This window comes from Malaclemys terrapin, chromosome 21 (assembly GCF_027887155.1).
Source record: "Malaclemys terrapin pileata isolate rMalTer1 chromosome 21, rMalTer1.hap1, whole genome shotgun sequence".
In the NCBI taxonomy this organism is placed as follows: domain Eukaryota; kingdom Metazoa; phylum Chordata; order Testudines; family Emydidae; genus Malaclemys; species Malaclemys terrapin.
Window position 1 is genome coordinate 9,932,818 of NC_071525.1, and position 16,447 is coordinate 9,949,264.

Below are 16,447 nucleotides of genomic sequence, written 5' to 3' on the forward strand. Positions count from 1 at the left end.
AAAAATTGTTTTTCTTAACCTCTGAGGCTAGGACAAGAAGCAATGGGCTTAAATTGCAGCATGGGAGGTTTAAGTTGGACATTAGGAAAAACTTCCTAACTGTCAGGGTGGTTAAGCACTGGAATAAATTGCCTAGGGAGGTGGTAGAATCTCCAGCATTGGAGATTTTTAAGAGCAGGTTAGACAAACACCTGTCAGAGATGGATAATAGTCCTGCCATGAGTGCAGGGGACTGGACTAGATGACCTCTCGAGGTCCCTTCCAGTCCTGTGAGTCTATGAACCGGGGTGCGTTCCTAATTCGGGTTATTTCTCTGACACAGACCATCTCCAGTGGATCTTAGCCAGGACCATGGTGCAAGAGGCCTCTAGGCAGTGGGTGCAGAGGGTGTCACCCTCAAATCCCCCGGCAATTCCTACCGCTAACTGGGAGGAGCTGTGTGCTGTGATGGCTGCTGGCTGCAGCTGCTGTACATATTCCATTCAAAACGTCCTGTGCTAAAAGAACATCCAGGTGGCAAAGTCAAGTGCTCCAAAGCTAGAAAATTCACTAAGGTGGCCTATGCCACCTTAATTCCGCCCCCTTGTGCGAATGCATTATGAGACAGTCATTAATTACAGGATCACCTGCTAGTTTGGCCACAGGACCCCTGCCTCATTCAGTGTGCTGCACAGACGGTGCTCATTGAATGGGTAGCTGTTCAATCATTCTTTTTAGCCTCCCCGTGCCGTGTGGCTCGAGATATTCTTTCCCGCACACCATCCCAACCCTGCTCTGAATACAGACTCATTCATTTCCTCCGGTGTTTTGCCGTGGCACGCTCATCATTGCATCTTAGCGCCTTACAAACATTGACAATTTCAGATTCACAACACGCCCGTGAGAAGAGGGGGGTCTTATTTTCCTCATTTGACACCTGGAGAACGGACACAGAGAGAAATTAAGATCCTAAACGTCCATTAAAATTGGAGGGCTCAGTGTGGGGCTGCCCAGGGCCCGCTTCTTCAGGGCACTTAGCTTTTATACTGCCCTTTAGTCACTCAAAGCTCAGCTCCCCACGGCTTCCGCCTGGCACTTCTGCACATCAGACCCCAGGATCTCAAGACAGGCAGCCCGGAAATGGGCAACATACCATTAGTGACCACCTGGGAGAAGTTTAGTTTAAGTGACTTGCCCAGCGTCCTACAGGGACAGAATCCAATTCTCCAGGGCAGCCTCAACACACCTCCCAACATCTGTGAGAAATGAGGCAGGGATCCTACAGACAACTGCCTCCTTCACTGCACTGCCCTGCTCCATCCCCGCAGTGCTGCCGCTCCTTCTCCACAGACCCCACCACCACATTTGTGCCCCTTCTGAGTTCAAGTCTGGCTGTCCCTCCTCCCGTTCCAGCTGCCTGGATGCTAGCATGGAGAGACAAGTTCCCTGCTCTCCAATCCTGTGTCTGTCTCGCCAGCATCCCCCAGCAGAGGGAAGAGCAATTGCAGGGGAAATCCCGCTTGACCCCACAGCCCCACGGTGGAGCGCACTCATTCACTCTTTAGGGGTAGCATGTGTAGTCTGGTTGGGACATAGGAGCTGTGAGGGGCTGGAGAAACCTCAATGAAGATGGAATCTTTGGAGAATTTAGTTGCCAAATTCTAACAAGTCTCTACTGAGCATGTGCAAACTGAGCTGTTTCAGAGGCTTATCACTGAGCCAAATGTGGGTGGATTTTCAGGGCAATGTCAAAAGGCAGATCCCTGACCCCAAGGCGACTGCTGGGAAAGATGTCAAGTCCTTGCTCCAAAGTGTGTGGGGGGGATGCTAGAAATGTCACCACTATTTTTTACCATGGGCAAAACAACAGATTTCCCCCCAACCTATATAATAATAATATAGGGGGGTGGGATAGCTCAGTGGTTTGAGCATTGGCCTGTTGAACCCAGGGTTGTGAGTTCAATCCCTGAGGGGGCCATCTGGGGCAAAATCAGTACTTGGTCCTGCTAGTGAAGGCAGGGGGCTGGACTTGATGACCATTCAAGGTCCCTTCCAGTTCTAGGAGATGGGATATCTCCATTAATTTAAATTTAATTTTTTTATTTAACCTTGTTCTCGGAAACGTCTGAACCTTTTTATCTGAAATAGTCAAAGGAAATCATTAAATGATCAACATGAGGCAGGCACCTGACTTGGAAAAACTCAGCCCAAACAGTTACAGTTTGGTGAAGTTAGTGGCAACTGAAAACAAGGTCTTATAATGGGATGTGTGGACAACCCTCAGCCACCTATGATATTGTAGGGAGCACTAGTAGTGACCCTATAGTTAGGCAGCCTCACACTTTCCAATATAAAGGCCTGTTGCAACCTTCTGGGTTTTTTTTGTTTGTTTGTTTGTTTTTGAGAATACACCTCTACCCCGATATAACGCTGTCCTCTGGAGCCAAAAAATCTTACCGTGTTATAGGTGTAACCACGTTATATCGAACTTGCTTTGATCCGCCGGAGTGTACAGCCCCCCTCCCCCGAGCACTGCTTTACTGCGTTATATCTGAATTCATGTTATATCGGGTTGCGTTATATCGGGGTAGAGGTGTACTTGAATACTGTATGCAGATGTGTCGCCTCCTCTCAAAAAAGATATATTGGAATTGGAAAAGGTTCAGAAAAGGTCAACAAAATGATTAGGGCTTCCGTATGAGGAGAGATTAATAAGACTGGGACTTTTCAGCTTGGAAAAGAGACAACTAAGGGGGGATATGATAGAGGTCTATAAAATCATGACTGGTGTGGAGAAAGTAAATAAGGAAGTGTTATTTACTCCTTCTCATAACACAAGAACTAGAGGTCACTAAATGAAATGAATAGGCAGCAGGTTTAAAACAAGCAAAAGGAAGTATTTCTTCACATAACGCACAGTCAACGTGTGGAACTCCTTGCCAGAGGATGTTGTGAAGGCCAAGACTATAACAGGGTTCAAAGAAGAACTAGATAAGTCTGTGGAGGATAGGTCCATCGATGGCGATTAGCCAGGATGGGCAGGAATGGTATCCTTAGCCTCTGTTTGCCAGAAGCTGGGAATGAGTGACAGGGGATGGATCACTTGATGGTTACCTGTTCTGTTCATTCCCTCTGGGGCACCTGGCATTGGCCGCTGTCAGAAGACAGGACACTGGGCTAGATGGACCTTTGGTCTAACCCAATATGGCCGTTCTTATGTTCTTATTAAGATCCCACACCTCCATTTTTGCAGCAGGCCTTTGATATCTGGCAGAGAGAAGGCCCTGGGGTTGGGGAAGTGCTTTTCCTTTGTCCCATGAAATTCTGTTCAGCTTTTGCTGACAAATAAACTGTTAGAAATCACCATTTCCCATCACTTGCCTTCCTCTGGGAAATGCTGGAAGCAACCAAAATAACAACTGAGCAGCGACTACCTTTGGGTTCATTTTAAACTATCACAGTGTCACAGAACTGTGCATCAGAGGCCTGGTCTAAATTTCCCGACCTATTCTGTCCTGGTTCAGTTCCCCTGCCCATCATCATGGTATCTGGTCACCTAGATTGTGTGCATCCAAGCCTGCTGAAGGACCAGGATTGCTGGGATCTTTCCAAGTAAAGCACCATTTTTGTAACATGCAAAATGGCTTTCAAAACAGCTTCAAAAATTGATCCCCAAATGTATGCAGTGTTTGTCTACAGAGGTCTGCCCTGGCAGCCAGTCCTCCTGTCCCGCTTCCTATAGCACCTCTTGCTGGGAGAGGCTTGGACTGGAGTAGCCAGGAGCTTCCCCCGCACAGCCAGAGCTCCCGCCCCACTCCCCACAGCGCCCCCTGATGGGAGAGGCTGGGGCAGCTGGGAACTCCCCCAGAACCACGGCTCCACCCCACTCCCCACAGCGCCCCCTGATGGGAGAGGCGGGGGCAGCTGGGAACTCCCCCAGAACCACGGCTCCACCCCACTTCCTGCAGCGCCCCCTGTGGGAGAGGCTGGGGCAGCTGGGAACTCCCCCAGAACCACATCTCCACCCCACTTCCTGCAGCGCCCCCTGCTGGGAGAGGCTGGCCGATTAGTGGCTGGACCTGACCTCCCTTCCATACAGATCCTAGCTAGAGCCTGCTGTCCTTGAGCGGGCTCTGAGCTCTCCTGCAGCCTATCCCACACGGACACTGCCCGTGCAGTCAATCCGCAGGCTGGCGGGCTCGTTTGAAAGCGCTCATGCTCTTGAATGGGCAGAATCCCTTTCCAGCGCGATCCAGAGCCCACGGCCTGGGAATCTGGCAGTGACGGCTCAGTGTCTCCGTTACCACCGCCTGGATGTCGCACGCAGCGAGGATGAGGGGCCCGGGCGGGTGCTGGAGACAATGAACGGAAATGATCAGAGTCCAATCCCCACCCACGTCCACCCCACCCTCTCCCCCATGTAACTCAAGAGCCCCCGAGATTCTCCAGTCTGGGCCATGCAGCATTTCTCCCCTCCTTGGCCCCTCCCTCCTGCTCTCTCTAATTACCCACCATCCGCACAAGCCCATCTTCATTTACCTCCGACTCATCTTATCTTATTTTTAGCCTCCCCTTCTTCCCTCACCCCCCCACCAGCCTCCCAGTCTTGTCTCCTTTTTCCTTTCTTAATATGGTGATCAAGATGCCATCAAGTTGGACTGGAGGAGGAAAGGGGGCTGGGTGGAGAAGAGAGGGAGAGAGAGAGAGAGAAGGATCAAAAGGAGAAACTCTATCCACCCCCCCCCTTTTTTTTTTGCTGCATTAAAGTGGGTCTTTGGGGGTGGGGTTGGCGATGGAGGCATGAAACCATTGCCTGTATATAAGGCTATATGTCTGCCATATGCATATATAGTCAGGGAGTGACAGGGTGGGCTGCTGCAGGTGGGGCCAGGCTACGTGGGATATGACAGCCCTCCCCCCCCCAGGCCCTTCCCCCACCAGCCTTTTTTATGCCCTGCCTGTCTCTTTTCTTCTTTGCTTTTGAGGCTCCGTGCCCCTCAGTGCAGCTGTCGCCACCCCAGCGCTGCCCCTCGGACGCCGCCAGCCTGTGCCAGCTGAGAGCCAAGGCAGCCTCCCACCCTGGTTCCCCGCCCACCTCCCGCCATAAAGAGAGCCGGACAGCAGGCCAGAGCAGCAAGGGGACAAGACAGGAGGGAAAGAAAGAGAGAGGAGGGGAGCTCCAGGGCAACTTTTTTTTTCCCGCGCGGGGGGAGGGGGCAGGAAAGACGACCGTTTCCCCCACTGGGAACTGCGACCCGAGCGTCTTTCATTCTCCGCCGGACCTGCCCCGCATCGGGATGAAGTGGTTCGGGCTGCTGCTGGCGCTGCTGCTGGCTGCGGCGGGCCCCGGGGCCCGGGGTCAGGAAGGGCTGGATTTCCCCGAGTATGACGGCATCGACCGCGTCGTCGACGTCAACGCCAAGAACTACAAGTCGGTGCTGAAAAAGTTCAGCGTGCTGGCGCTGCTCTACCATGAGCCGGTGGGCGACGACAAGGCCTCGCAGAAGCAGTTCGAGCTGGAGGAGCTGATTTTAGAGGTAACGTGGGGGGATCGGTGGGGCGGGGAGAGAGGACGGATGGGGAGAAGGAACGAAAGAATGAAAGGTGGATGCTTCCCAATGCTAGAGCCCTTTGAAATGGATCCAGCACCTTTGATTCATAACTGGATCAAGCTCTGGATCATACATGCATGAGCCAGTCCTGCCTTGGCTGCCTATATAGGATCTGATGGGCTTTTTCTATATGTAGACCACTCTACCTGCCTCTGAAATGCAGCTGCCTCTGGGGTGGAAGGTGGCAACTGGAAGCAGGGCGGGGGATGAAGCTGCTGGAGCTGGGGGTGGAATTTAGGGAGGCCAATGAAAGTAATTATTCCTCTGGCTGGAATGTGGCCGGGGACTCTCGCATCTTGTCTGCACTTGGGAGAAAGAGCCCTGGGATTGTGAATGGCCAGCTGGCGTTAGGTTCAAATACATGGGGGTGAGAGCTGGGAAAGTGACACCTGCCAGTTAACAAAGCTACCAACGAGGGTAATTAGAAGTGAGCTTTTGTGTCGAAAGTCCCTTGAAATACATGTCACAATGTGAGGTTTCCACCCCAGAACTGCCTCCGGCCATACTATAAAGGGTCATCATCCCCCCTCCTCTCTCTCTCACACACACACAAACAATTGCCCCCATAGCTGGCCCAGGACCCCGGTTCATGCTGGCAGACCCGGCCTATGGTGCGCCTACTCAGTTAGCAGACCGTATGTCTGTATTTGTGCCTGGCTTTTCTTCGAGCACAAGTCTTGTGCTCTCTGGGGACACCAAGATTCACTTTAACCCAGTGACATTTATTTCCCTTTTAACTTGATTGATGCTGACAGGGCAAGCGATTTGGAAAGAAATGTGAACGGAAGTGAGACCCCGGATTCTGAAACATCTGGAGAGAGTAGAAATGTCTGGTGCAGTCAAGTTATGCAAAAAGAACAGGAGTACTTGTTAGTCTCTAAGGTGCCACAAGTACTCCTGTTCTTTTTGTGGATACAGACTAACACGGCTGCTACTCTGAAACCTGTCAAGTTATGTGTCACCCTTACAAAATATTTGAAAAAGCAAGGCCTGAAATGCTACAGTGTTACTGCAATGTTACTGCAGCGATACTACTGTTTTATTACAATATTATTGCAGTGTCACTATAACATTACTACAGTATCATTAGAATGTTACGACAGTCTTATTACAGTATTACTAAAATGTTACTACAGTGTTACTAGTGTTTTGTTACTGTATTATTGCAGCGTTACTACAATGTCACTATAACGTTACTACAGTGTCATTAGAATGTTACGACAGTCTTATTACAGTATTACTAAAACGTTACTACAGTGTTACTAGTGTTTTGTTACTATATTATTGCAGTGTTACTACAATGTCATTATAATGTTGCTACAGTGTTACTAGTTTTATTACAATATTACTGAAGTGTTGCTAAGGCGTCACTATAGCATTATTGCAGTGTTAGCAGTGTCACTATAATATCTCTGCAAGGGTGTTTTCGAGACCTTTACTGTAATATTTTTATAGGGGCTAATAGGGACATTGGGTGCCCAGTGCAGAAGAAGGCCCCTCCCAAGTGCGTGTGGAAGAACAGCAGTCTCTGTACATTATGTACCGAACCAGAAGGGGGCGTTCTCCTAGGGAGGGTTGAGTTTCACTGGCTGGCGCTCCTGCCTGGGGCTCAGCTGTGGGTGCCTCTCTGGGTCTATGAACCATTCCCAGAAGAAGGCTCTAAATTTGCAGCTTCCATACTTGGGATGGGTGCAGGAATGAGGCACAGCCTGGCCACCCCCTGTCCCCTGCCCTGGAAGGCTTGTCTCCTGGAATAATGTCCCGCTGGATCCTGAGACTGCAGCAAGGGTGCTGGGAGGATGTGTGACTGCTGTCGCTTCTGGCCAGCAGCCTGCCCTGAAACAGAATCAACGGCAAGAGTTGGTTCAAGAGATGATGCACAGTTAAGTGCAATGTTTTGTGTGTTCCTCTCATGCATCTGGCATCTGCCATGTTGTAGATGTGTCTAGATGAACCATGGGTCTGAACCACTAAGCCAGGAGTCAGCGGATGGATTGCGAGACTGTTAGGGTGTATGGCATGAGACCCGATATCAAACAAGATGGACCATTGGCCTCTTCCAATAGGCCAAGAGCTGGGATACTTTACTAAATGGATCCCTGATGCATTTCAGTATGGCAAGAGTGGGGCTACCAGGCCAAGAGGGGCCACTGTTCTCTGCAGATGTGGCCAGTGCAATGTGCTTGTGAATGGGAGAGAACAGCTCGTGGTAGGGAAACTCTGGGTGCCTCTGAGCCCCAATAGTCTATCCCGTAGAGCCCAGCGTGATTGGGTTTTTCTCTCCAGAGTGAGATGTAGCAGATCCATCCTGCTCTGGGGTGCCCTGGGGAGACTTGGAGCCAGGGGACCCCTGACAGAGCACCCACAGACACCCAGGGGAATACCCCAGGACTCAGTGCCAGGACCTTGGCTACTAGCTTCTCTTCAGATGCTGAGCATCTCTGGTGCAAATTTCTGGGGATCTGCAGTGGTGAGACATTGAAGGGTTCAGTGCCTAGATTAGAGAGATAGAGAGATAGACAGATGGGGTGTATGGGGAGAGAGAGAGAGATAGATAGATGTAACCCACACATCTATTTGCTCTACAACCTTAGCTAACAGTCAACTGGCTTTTAGCTCATGTGGTAGAGGCTCATGCACTAAGCTCCAGAAGTCCCAGGTTCAATCCCGCTGATGACCAAGGTCTGTTGGCATTACAGATAGAAAGAGGGGGGGTGTATGGGGATAGATAGATGTGTTCAGGGGCAAGGTGGACTTTGTAGCCCAGGGTCTTCTCTGTGGGGAAGGAGTGGTCAGAAGAGCTTGAGGTTTCTGCATCCAGCCTTGCACCCAACCAGAGGAAACTGCCTTCAGCTGGGGCCCAGAAGGGCAGGTGACGGGCAACCTGCTGCTCCAGAGACTGGGGAGGGAGGAGACAAGAGGCAGTGCTGGCTCCCTCCAGCATCAATTCTCTGCTTGCTGTGCCAAGGGCCCATCTCTGATCCACAGGAGGACAGGACAACTTGAGGGACTCGTTATGGGGGCCTGGAACCTTTCTCCTCTAGGTCACTCAGCCCAAGGTGGCACTGACTGAATGGAGCTTCCTGTTGGCTGGTGTGAAATGGGACTATTTCCAGGTGTCCACAGCACAAAATCCCTCCCCCAGTGGCTCCAGCCCAGCGGAGAGGCGGGATGCGCTAGCGAATAGGGAACAAGGCTGGGAGCTGCCAAACCTGGGTGCTATTCCTGTGCGATGTCACACCCCCCCCTCTCTTTTCACTCCCTCCCTTTGTCAGTCTGTGAGCTCAGTGGGGCAGGGACTGTCTCTCACTCTGTCGATGGGCTCCACCCTGCACACTGGGGCGCTGACCTTCGCTGGCGGCTCTAGGTGCTACCATAATGGCCCTGTATATTGGACTCCTCCAAGTGATGGGTAGGGCCCTGTGGCAGAGCCGTGGGGGCAAAGCTGCCCATGCTGTCCTTGACGTGTGGGGAGACACAGGCCTCGGCCCCCCACGGCTGCCAATCTAATGCCTTCTATGAGCACCCTCTTCTGCACAGTCTTGCATCAACTCTGCAATGTATTTATATCTCTGAACTGACCACAGGTCTAATTATATCCTGCTCTTTAACTGCGCGAGTCCCTGGCACTAGTAGGTTTGCAGCATGTGTTGTGAGCCGAGTGGTTTCCTGTGAAGCCCTGCGGCTGGAGGGTGATTAGCTCAGTGGCTGTTCGCTCTGGGAGGGAGGGTTTCACACAGTTTGGAGGCTGTTGCCATGTTTTGGAGACATGTTATGGAGGTATCGTGTAGGGTGGAGAGGTTCTGTGGAGGAATCAGCTGTTGCCATGGGCTTAGCAAGGGTCCGGTGGGTCTTGCAGGACCAGGCCAACAAGATACTTGCTCGTGGGAGATTGGGATGGAGGATTGTGGGGGATTGGGATGGAGTTAGTGCCTGGGACCTGCTGCAGAGATGTCACATCGCCCAGGGCCACCGCAGGGAGGAGGGACCACTCTAGGGGCAGGCAACAGCAATGGCTGCTGGAGGGGAGCCCAAAAATGGCAGAGATGGGAGCTGAGTCCTGCCCGTCCATCTCCAGAGTGCACTTCTGTCCTTCACAGCTCTCACTGGAGCCACTTTGGCTATGTGCCCTCTCCTCTGGTCGGATCCAGCTGACCCCTTGGTGCTCTGCTTTCCTGGCTCTCTCTGAATGATCCTAGCTATGAGTGAGACCAGAGAACACTTGGAAGATCTAGCTGAGATGAGGACCTGGTGCAGCTTATGCGCTGCCCAAATCTCTCCGGCTGCAAACCTCTTGCCAGTGCAGGTTCTCTCGTGGGACCTTCAGTGCCTCCTGCTTCTGGCCTGTGGGAAGGAGTGAATGGGCCACAGAGATCCAACTCCCCTGCCATTCCTCCAGGGCAGGTCTGAGGCAGACGGTATGGGTCGGAGGTTAGCTATCAGACCTTTCCCTCTGACTATGCCCCAGCCATGGGGCCTTGTCTCCTGCTTCTGGGTCAAAGTTCTGAGGCAGCAGCACAGTGCAAAGGACATCAGCCCTACCCCCCTTCCCAGCCCCCAGGGTCTGCAGCCCAGGGCTGTTCTCCTTCGCATGTCGCTGAGACTCGAATTCACAGGGCATAAGTAATGTTTGCGTAGGGCTGCATGGCTGCTTGGATTGGGGCGCTGGAGACAGGCAGGGTGGATTTCCAGGAACACTCAACATTCTCCTAATGCTGCTTCCATTGACATCAACGGGGAGATTTACTAATGGGATGTCAAGGGAGCGGGAGCGGGCCGACGCCGTTGACGACACTGGGAGCGGGGTTGGGCCGACGCCATTGACGTCACTGGGAGCGGGGTCGGGCCGACACCGTTGACATCACTGGGAGAGGGGTCGGGCCGACGCTGTTGACGTCACTGGGAGCGGAAGCGGGCCAACGCCATTGACGTCACTGGGAGCGGGGTCGGGCCGACACCGTTGACATCACTGGGAGAGGGGTCGGGCCGACGCCGTTGACGTCACTGGGAGCGGGGTCGGGCCGACACTGTTGACATCACTGGGAGAGGGGTCGGGCCGACGCCGTTGACGTCACTGGGAGCGGGAGCGGGCCGACGCCGTTGACGTCACTGGGAGCGGGAGCGGGCCGACGCCGTTGACGTCACTGGGAGCGGGCCGACGCCGTTGACGACACTGGGAGCGGGAGCGGGCCGACGCCGTTGATGTCACTGGGAGCAGGAGCGGGAGCGGGCCGACGCCGTTGACGACACTGGGAGCGGGGTCGGGCCGACGCCGTTGATGTCACTGGGAGCAGGAGCGGGAGCGGGCCGACGCCATTGACGACACTGGGAGCGGGAGCGGGCCGACGCCGTTGACATCACTGGGAGAGGGGTCGGGCCGACGCCGTTGACGTCACTGGGAGCGGGGTCGGGCTGACGCCGTTGACGTCACTGGGAGCAGGGTCGGGCCAGCACTGAGGGCTTCTGAAAATCTCCCCCATAAATGATGCTGTACAGATGGGCCTGGTTCTCCTAGGTCAGCTCCAGAGCCCCTTCGTGTTTGGACGAGTTACTGGTTCGATCCTGGATTTTGGTCCAGCCCACGCTATCGTTACAGACAAAGCGCAGAATCAGGATTCCAATCCGGGCTCAGATTCCAGCTCCTCCCCCCACCCCACCCCCACCATGTTTGGGACACTTGGACTCAGGCACCTGATGGCAGCATCCCGCTGATGCTGTGCCTTGAAATTCCTGCCTCACCTCCAGCATTATAGGCCCGATTCAGTGACAGCACTGGGAAGGCCCTTTGGTTCAACAGGCTTTGCAAAAGAACTTCTAAGAAAATGACCGAGCCATTCTTGAAACGCAACTGTAGTATTACCCTCTCAGACACCCAGCAGCAGGGAGTACCAAAGGTTATCTCCATGCTATGTCAGTTTCCACAGGCTGACCTCTACCAGCCTTTTAATTTCACGACACACCCTGCTCGATCTCCTATAATGGGGCATTTTAAACTGATCGTTCTTCACTATGCTCTGTATGACAATCCACTCACTTTATTGGATAAAAGTGTTGTAGGCACCGGAGCTGTGGAAAATTATTTTGTCGGCAGACTTCAAGGGGAAAATGTGTGTCACGTCACATACTGGAAACGTTGTCATATTTCGCAGGCTTTCCCTGCTGTGGCTGTTTTGACCTCAAAAGCATGGGGGGTGGGGGGTTCTGAACAGGATCAAATGGGTTTTTGTCAAAATATGAAAAATTGTCATTTCCAAATTTCAGTGGGTCGTTTTTTGGCATGAGTAGCACCAGTTCTGACTGAAATGTTTGTATCTGTGTGCGTGTATATGTGTGTGTGTGTTTGTGTGAATGTGTCTTGTGTCTATGTAAGTATGAGTGGACTCAAGTGTCTTGGGCATGTTGTGTGTCTGTGTGTGTGTGTTGTGTGTGGTGGGGTGAATGTATTGTGTGTTTATGTGGGTGAGCGTGTGTTGTGTGTCTATGTGCGTGTTGTGTGTCTGTGTTGGTTAGTGTGTGGTTTGTGTGGGTGAGCAGGTGTTGTGTTTGTGTGTGTGTGTGTGTATGTGTATTCTGTGTTTGTGTGGATGAGCATGTGTTGTATGTCTATGTGCGTGTTGTCTGTTGTGTGTTAGTGTGGGTGAGAGTGTGTTGTGTATCTATTTGCATGTTGTGTGTCTGTGTGTTGGTGAGTGTGTTGTTTGTGTGGGTGAGCATGCGTTGTGTTTCTCTGTGTGTGGCGTGTGTCTGTGGGCGTGTTGTGTATCAGTGAGTGTATTGTGTGTTTGTGTGGGTAAGTATGTCTTGTGTGTCTATGTGTAGGCGGCAGGTGTGTTGGGTGTGACAATCTCATAGAGCGAAAGCTCAGTCAATGTCCTCTGCTCTAATCACTAGCCCTTGCCACCTCCCCCGTCCCCTGCACTGTGCTGTGCTGCTCACTGCTCACCCCGGTGCACGGGCTGCCTGGCATAGCTGTGAATAGAGTCACCTGGGCAGGGCTCACCCAGCTGCAGCAGATGCTTGACTCAACCCTGGCAGCTCAAAGCACAGTGTATCTGATCCCTCAGTGTGCAGTCAGACACCTGTGCGATCCTGGGTGCCAGTTATCCATTGACCCAATGCACCAGTGTGCTGCTGGGGGGGGTCTCCCCTCTGGCTCCATCCTGGCCCCAGTTCCCTAGCACAGTGCTAGGGGGCGCTTTCCCCTCTGGGTCTGTCCTAGCCCCAGTTCCCTAGCACAGTGCTAGGGGGCGCTCTCCCCTCTGGCTCCATCCTGGCCACAGTTCCCTAGCACACTGCTGGGGGCGCTCTCCCCTCTGGGTCTGTCCTAGCCCCAGTTCCCAGCACAGTGCTAGGGGGCGCTCTCCCCTCTGGCTCCATCCTGGCCACAGTTCCCTAACACAGTGCTAGGGGGCGCTCTCCCCTCTGGGTCTATCCTGGCCACAGTTCCCTAACACAGTGCTAGGGGGCGCTCTCCCCTCTGGGTCTGTCCTAGCCCCAGTTCCCTAACACAGTGCTAGGGGGCGCTCTCCCCTCTGGGTCCATCCCGGCCCCAGTTCCCTGGCACAGTGCTACCTACGGGTACTGTGCTGCAAGGAGAAGAGTGGGTGACTCAGCAGGGAGCGCTTGGAGTCAGTAATGACCCAATGTGCCCATGCCACACTAGTGGGCGCTGTGCTGCAGGGAGGTCCCAGCTTTGGGGTGAGACAAAACCACAGTGCTCAGTACAGAGACTGTGGCATTGATCCCTCGAGTCAGTGTTAGCCCTGGTGTCCTGGCCAAATTATTTAGGGATAAACACAGTCCACCTTTGTAAACTTACCCTCCAGTTTCGGCAGAATAGGCATTTTTCTTCCCTCCCCGTCCCCGACAGCAGGGTAAGGCTGTTCTGTGCTGGTGTTAAATAGCAGCTCGGTTACTCCCCACTCCCCAGTGGCTGTATTTCAGTGCAGGTGAAATGACACATACAGTTCTACAGCCCTTTAGGTTTGTTTCGACATAAAAGCCAAATCAAAGTAGGATAACGAGACTCTGCATCCCGCAGATATCCCCCCTCCACTGTGTATGGCCCAGATTGCGGAGTTGATTCTGACAGTAACATCGAATCACTGGCAGGAATGATGCAGAGTTTAAAGTGGGTGAAACGTTCAGTGGTGGCTAAGTCGGGCTCTCACCATTAGAGGGCACTGTGATCTCTCGCTCTCACACACACACACCTTATAGCCCGCTCCTCACATTTGCACTGCTGGACCCCTTTGCTCCCTTCTTCTTTTGGCCTCTGAGTTCATAAGCAGAAGATGCAGTTGTTGTTCCCAATTCTAGCCGCCCTGCTCCCCCTTGCACAGCGTAGCCACCTCACAGATGATTGGAGTTCTGGTTCCCAGCAAAGGTTGGGGACCACGTTAGTTTCTGGGTTAATAATGTAACCCTTCTGCTAGGCGTAGTCGGCAGTGCCAAGGGCCGGGTTGAATATCTAGGGGTTCCTTTTTAACAATACAATACAAAACTGGCTCAAGCCGCCACCCAGTTCACTTCCCGCCCTGGGGGGAAAAGACACCTCGGTCGCTCACTGAGCCATCAGCTGCTCGCTCTGCCCCTGCCTTCTCTACTGTAACCTCTGGGATGGCTTGAGGTCCCATCACTTAACACAGCTCTCAGTGATTTCAGGTGATAGTAGGGCACCCTCAGTGCAGGCTGGACAGTCTCTTTCACCAGAAACAATGCCCCACAGCAGGTCTAATGCTTAGACCTGATTATCAGTGATTTCAGCTGTAGTGATCCACTCTTAATTGAGTCTTAATCAGCTCTGTCATTACACAGTGGAGAGGAAAAGAGTCACAGGATGTCTAGACAAAACCCAACCCAACCGCCAAGTAGAAACACCTTACCCCCCTGGGCTTATGCACCCCTACTCCCTGCTTAGCGAGTGCAGTTCAGTTGAGGGTGAACACCTCAATCAGAGCATGCCATGCACAGTTCTGTTCTCCTTCATTCACACAACCCGGATAATACTTTAAGACAACTAAGGGGGGATATGATAGAGGTCTATAAAATCATGACTGGTGTGGAGAAAGTAAATAAGGAAGTGTTATTTACTCCTTCTCATAACACAAGAACTAGGGGTCACTAAATTAAATGAATAGGCAGCAGGTTTAAAACAAACAAAAGGAAGTATTTTTTCACATAACGCACAGTCAACTTGTGGAACTCCTTGCCAGAGGACGTTGTGAAGGCCAAGACTATAACAGGGTTCAAAAAAGAACTAGATAAGTTCATGGAGGATCAAAAAAGAACTAGATAAGTTGATGAAGGATAGGTCCATCAATGGCTATTAGCCAGGTTGGGCAGGGATGGTGTCCCTAGCCTCTGTTTGCCAGAATCTGGGGATGGATGACTTGATCATTACCTGATCTGTTCACTCCCTCTGGGGAACCTGGCATTGGCCACTGTCGGGAGACAAGATACTGGGCTAGATGGATCTTTGGTCTGATCCAGTATGGCTGTTCTTATGGTCTTATGTTCTTATTACCCCTGCACCCAGTACCAAAGTGACTTGCAATCCAACCCCAGCCAAAAGTGATCATTTGGGCAAAGCAGCTCCGTCATGCTGCGCACCTGGCAGAGTGGGTGTGTCTATGCAAACAAGGTCAGTTCCTGACGTCTTCTCCCCCAGCTCATCACTAGTTGTCAGGGGAGAGCTCATTTAGACCCCGCTTACAATTATTATTAGTAGTATTACGGTTGGGCCTTAGGGTCCTTGTCATAGAGGAAGAGCCCATGGTGCTAGGCCCTGTACAAACACAGAATCAAACGATGGTCCCTGTCCCCATGAGTTTACAATCTAAATGCAAGAGACAACAGATGGCTACAGGCAGACAGATGTTGCACAAGGAAACAATGAGACAGTACTGCTCAGCATAAGAGACAGTGCTCTGAGATCCCAATCAACCACAGGCGCTGACTTTCCAAAGTGTCAGGGGGTACATGACCCTCTGCTCTGCCCCAGACCCCACCCCCCACTCCACTCCCTTCCCCCAAGGTCCCACCCCACCTCTTCCCGGCCCCGCTCCACCTCTTCCAACCCAGTTCTGCCCCCTCCCCCGAGCGCACCATGTCCTCACTTCTCCCCCTCCCCCCAGAGCCTCCTGAATGCCACAAAACAGCTGATTGTGGCGGGCGGGAGGCGCAGGGAGGGAGGTGAAGGCGCTGATCCAGGAGGTGCTGGAGGGAGCTGATAGAGGGGCTACTGGTGGGTGCTCACTTTTTCCCCATGGGTGCTCCAGCCCACAGAGTCGGTCCCTATGCAATCAATGGTCGAGGAATGGATTCTAGGCTGGAGGTCAGGGCAAGGTTCTAGCTTTGGGTTTGAGGTGATGGTTCTTGGTGCAAAATCTAGATGAAGGTTCAGTGGGTTCAAGTTCCAGGTGAAGTTTTGGGGCGTCTGGAGTCTGAATTCTAGATGATGGTTCTGGAATTTCTGGTGGTGCTGGGTTTGGGTTCTTGGCAACAGTGTTGCAGTCCTGGCTTTGGGTTGGTGCTGACTCTGGTCTGGGTTTGGGTTGTTGGTGCTGGTTCTGGTGATGCTGGGTTTTAGTTGTTGGTATTGGTTCTGGCAGTTCTGGGTTCAGGTTGTTAGCACTGGGTTAGGGTTTGGTTTGCTGGTGCTGGTTGGGGGGTGGGTGGTTCCTGTCGCTTGTCCCTGTCTCACCTGCAGCTGGGTAATGACCCCACAGCCAGACTCGGTTTGCAGCCTCAGAAATGCCCCCCACAAGCTCGCTGGGGCTGGTGCCTTTAGAGCCAGGGCTCCCTGGTCCTCATTCCTGACCCCATGCACTGGGAGACTTCACTGGGTGGGGGAA

General features: G+C 52.6%; 1 protein-coding gene across 1 annotated transcript in view; it reads left to right on the plus strand.

Annotated features, from left to right (window-relative positions):
- Positions 1-4,884: 4,884 nt before the first annotated feature.
- CASQ1 (calsequestrin 1) overlaps positions 4,885-16,447 on the plus strand; it is a 35,499-nt gene continuing 23,936 nt past the window's right edge. Inside the window, exon 1 of the mRNA XM_054011094.1 lies at positions 4,885-5,516. Within this exon, the coding sequence (XP_053867069.1) occupies positions 4,929-5,516 (588 nt within the window). The 5' untranslated portion in view covers positions 4,885-4,928. The remainder of the gene's footprint in view (positions 5,517-16,447) is intronic.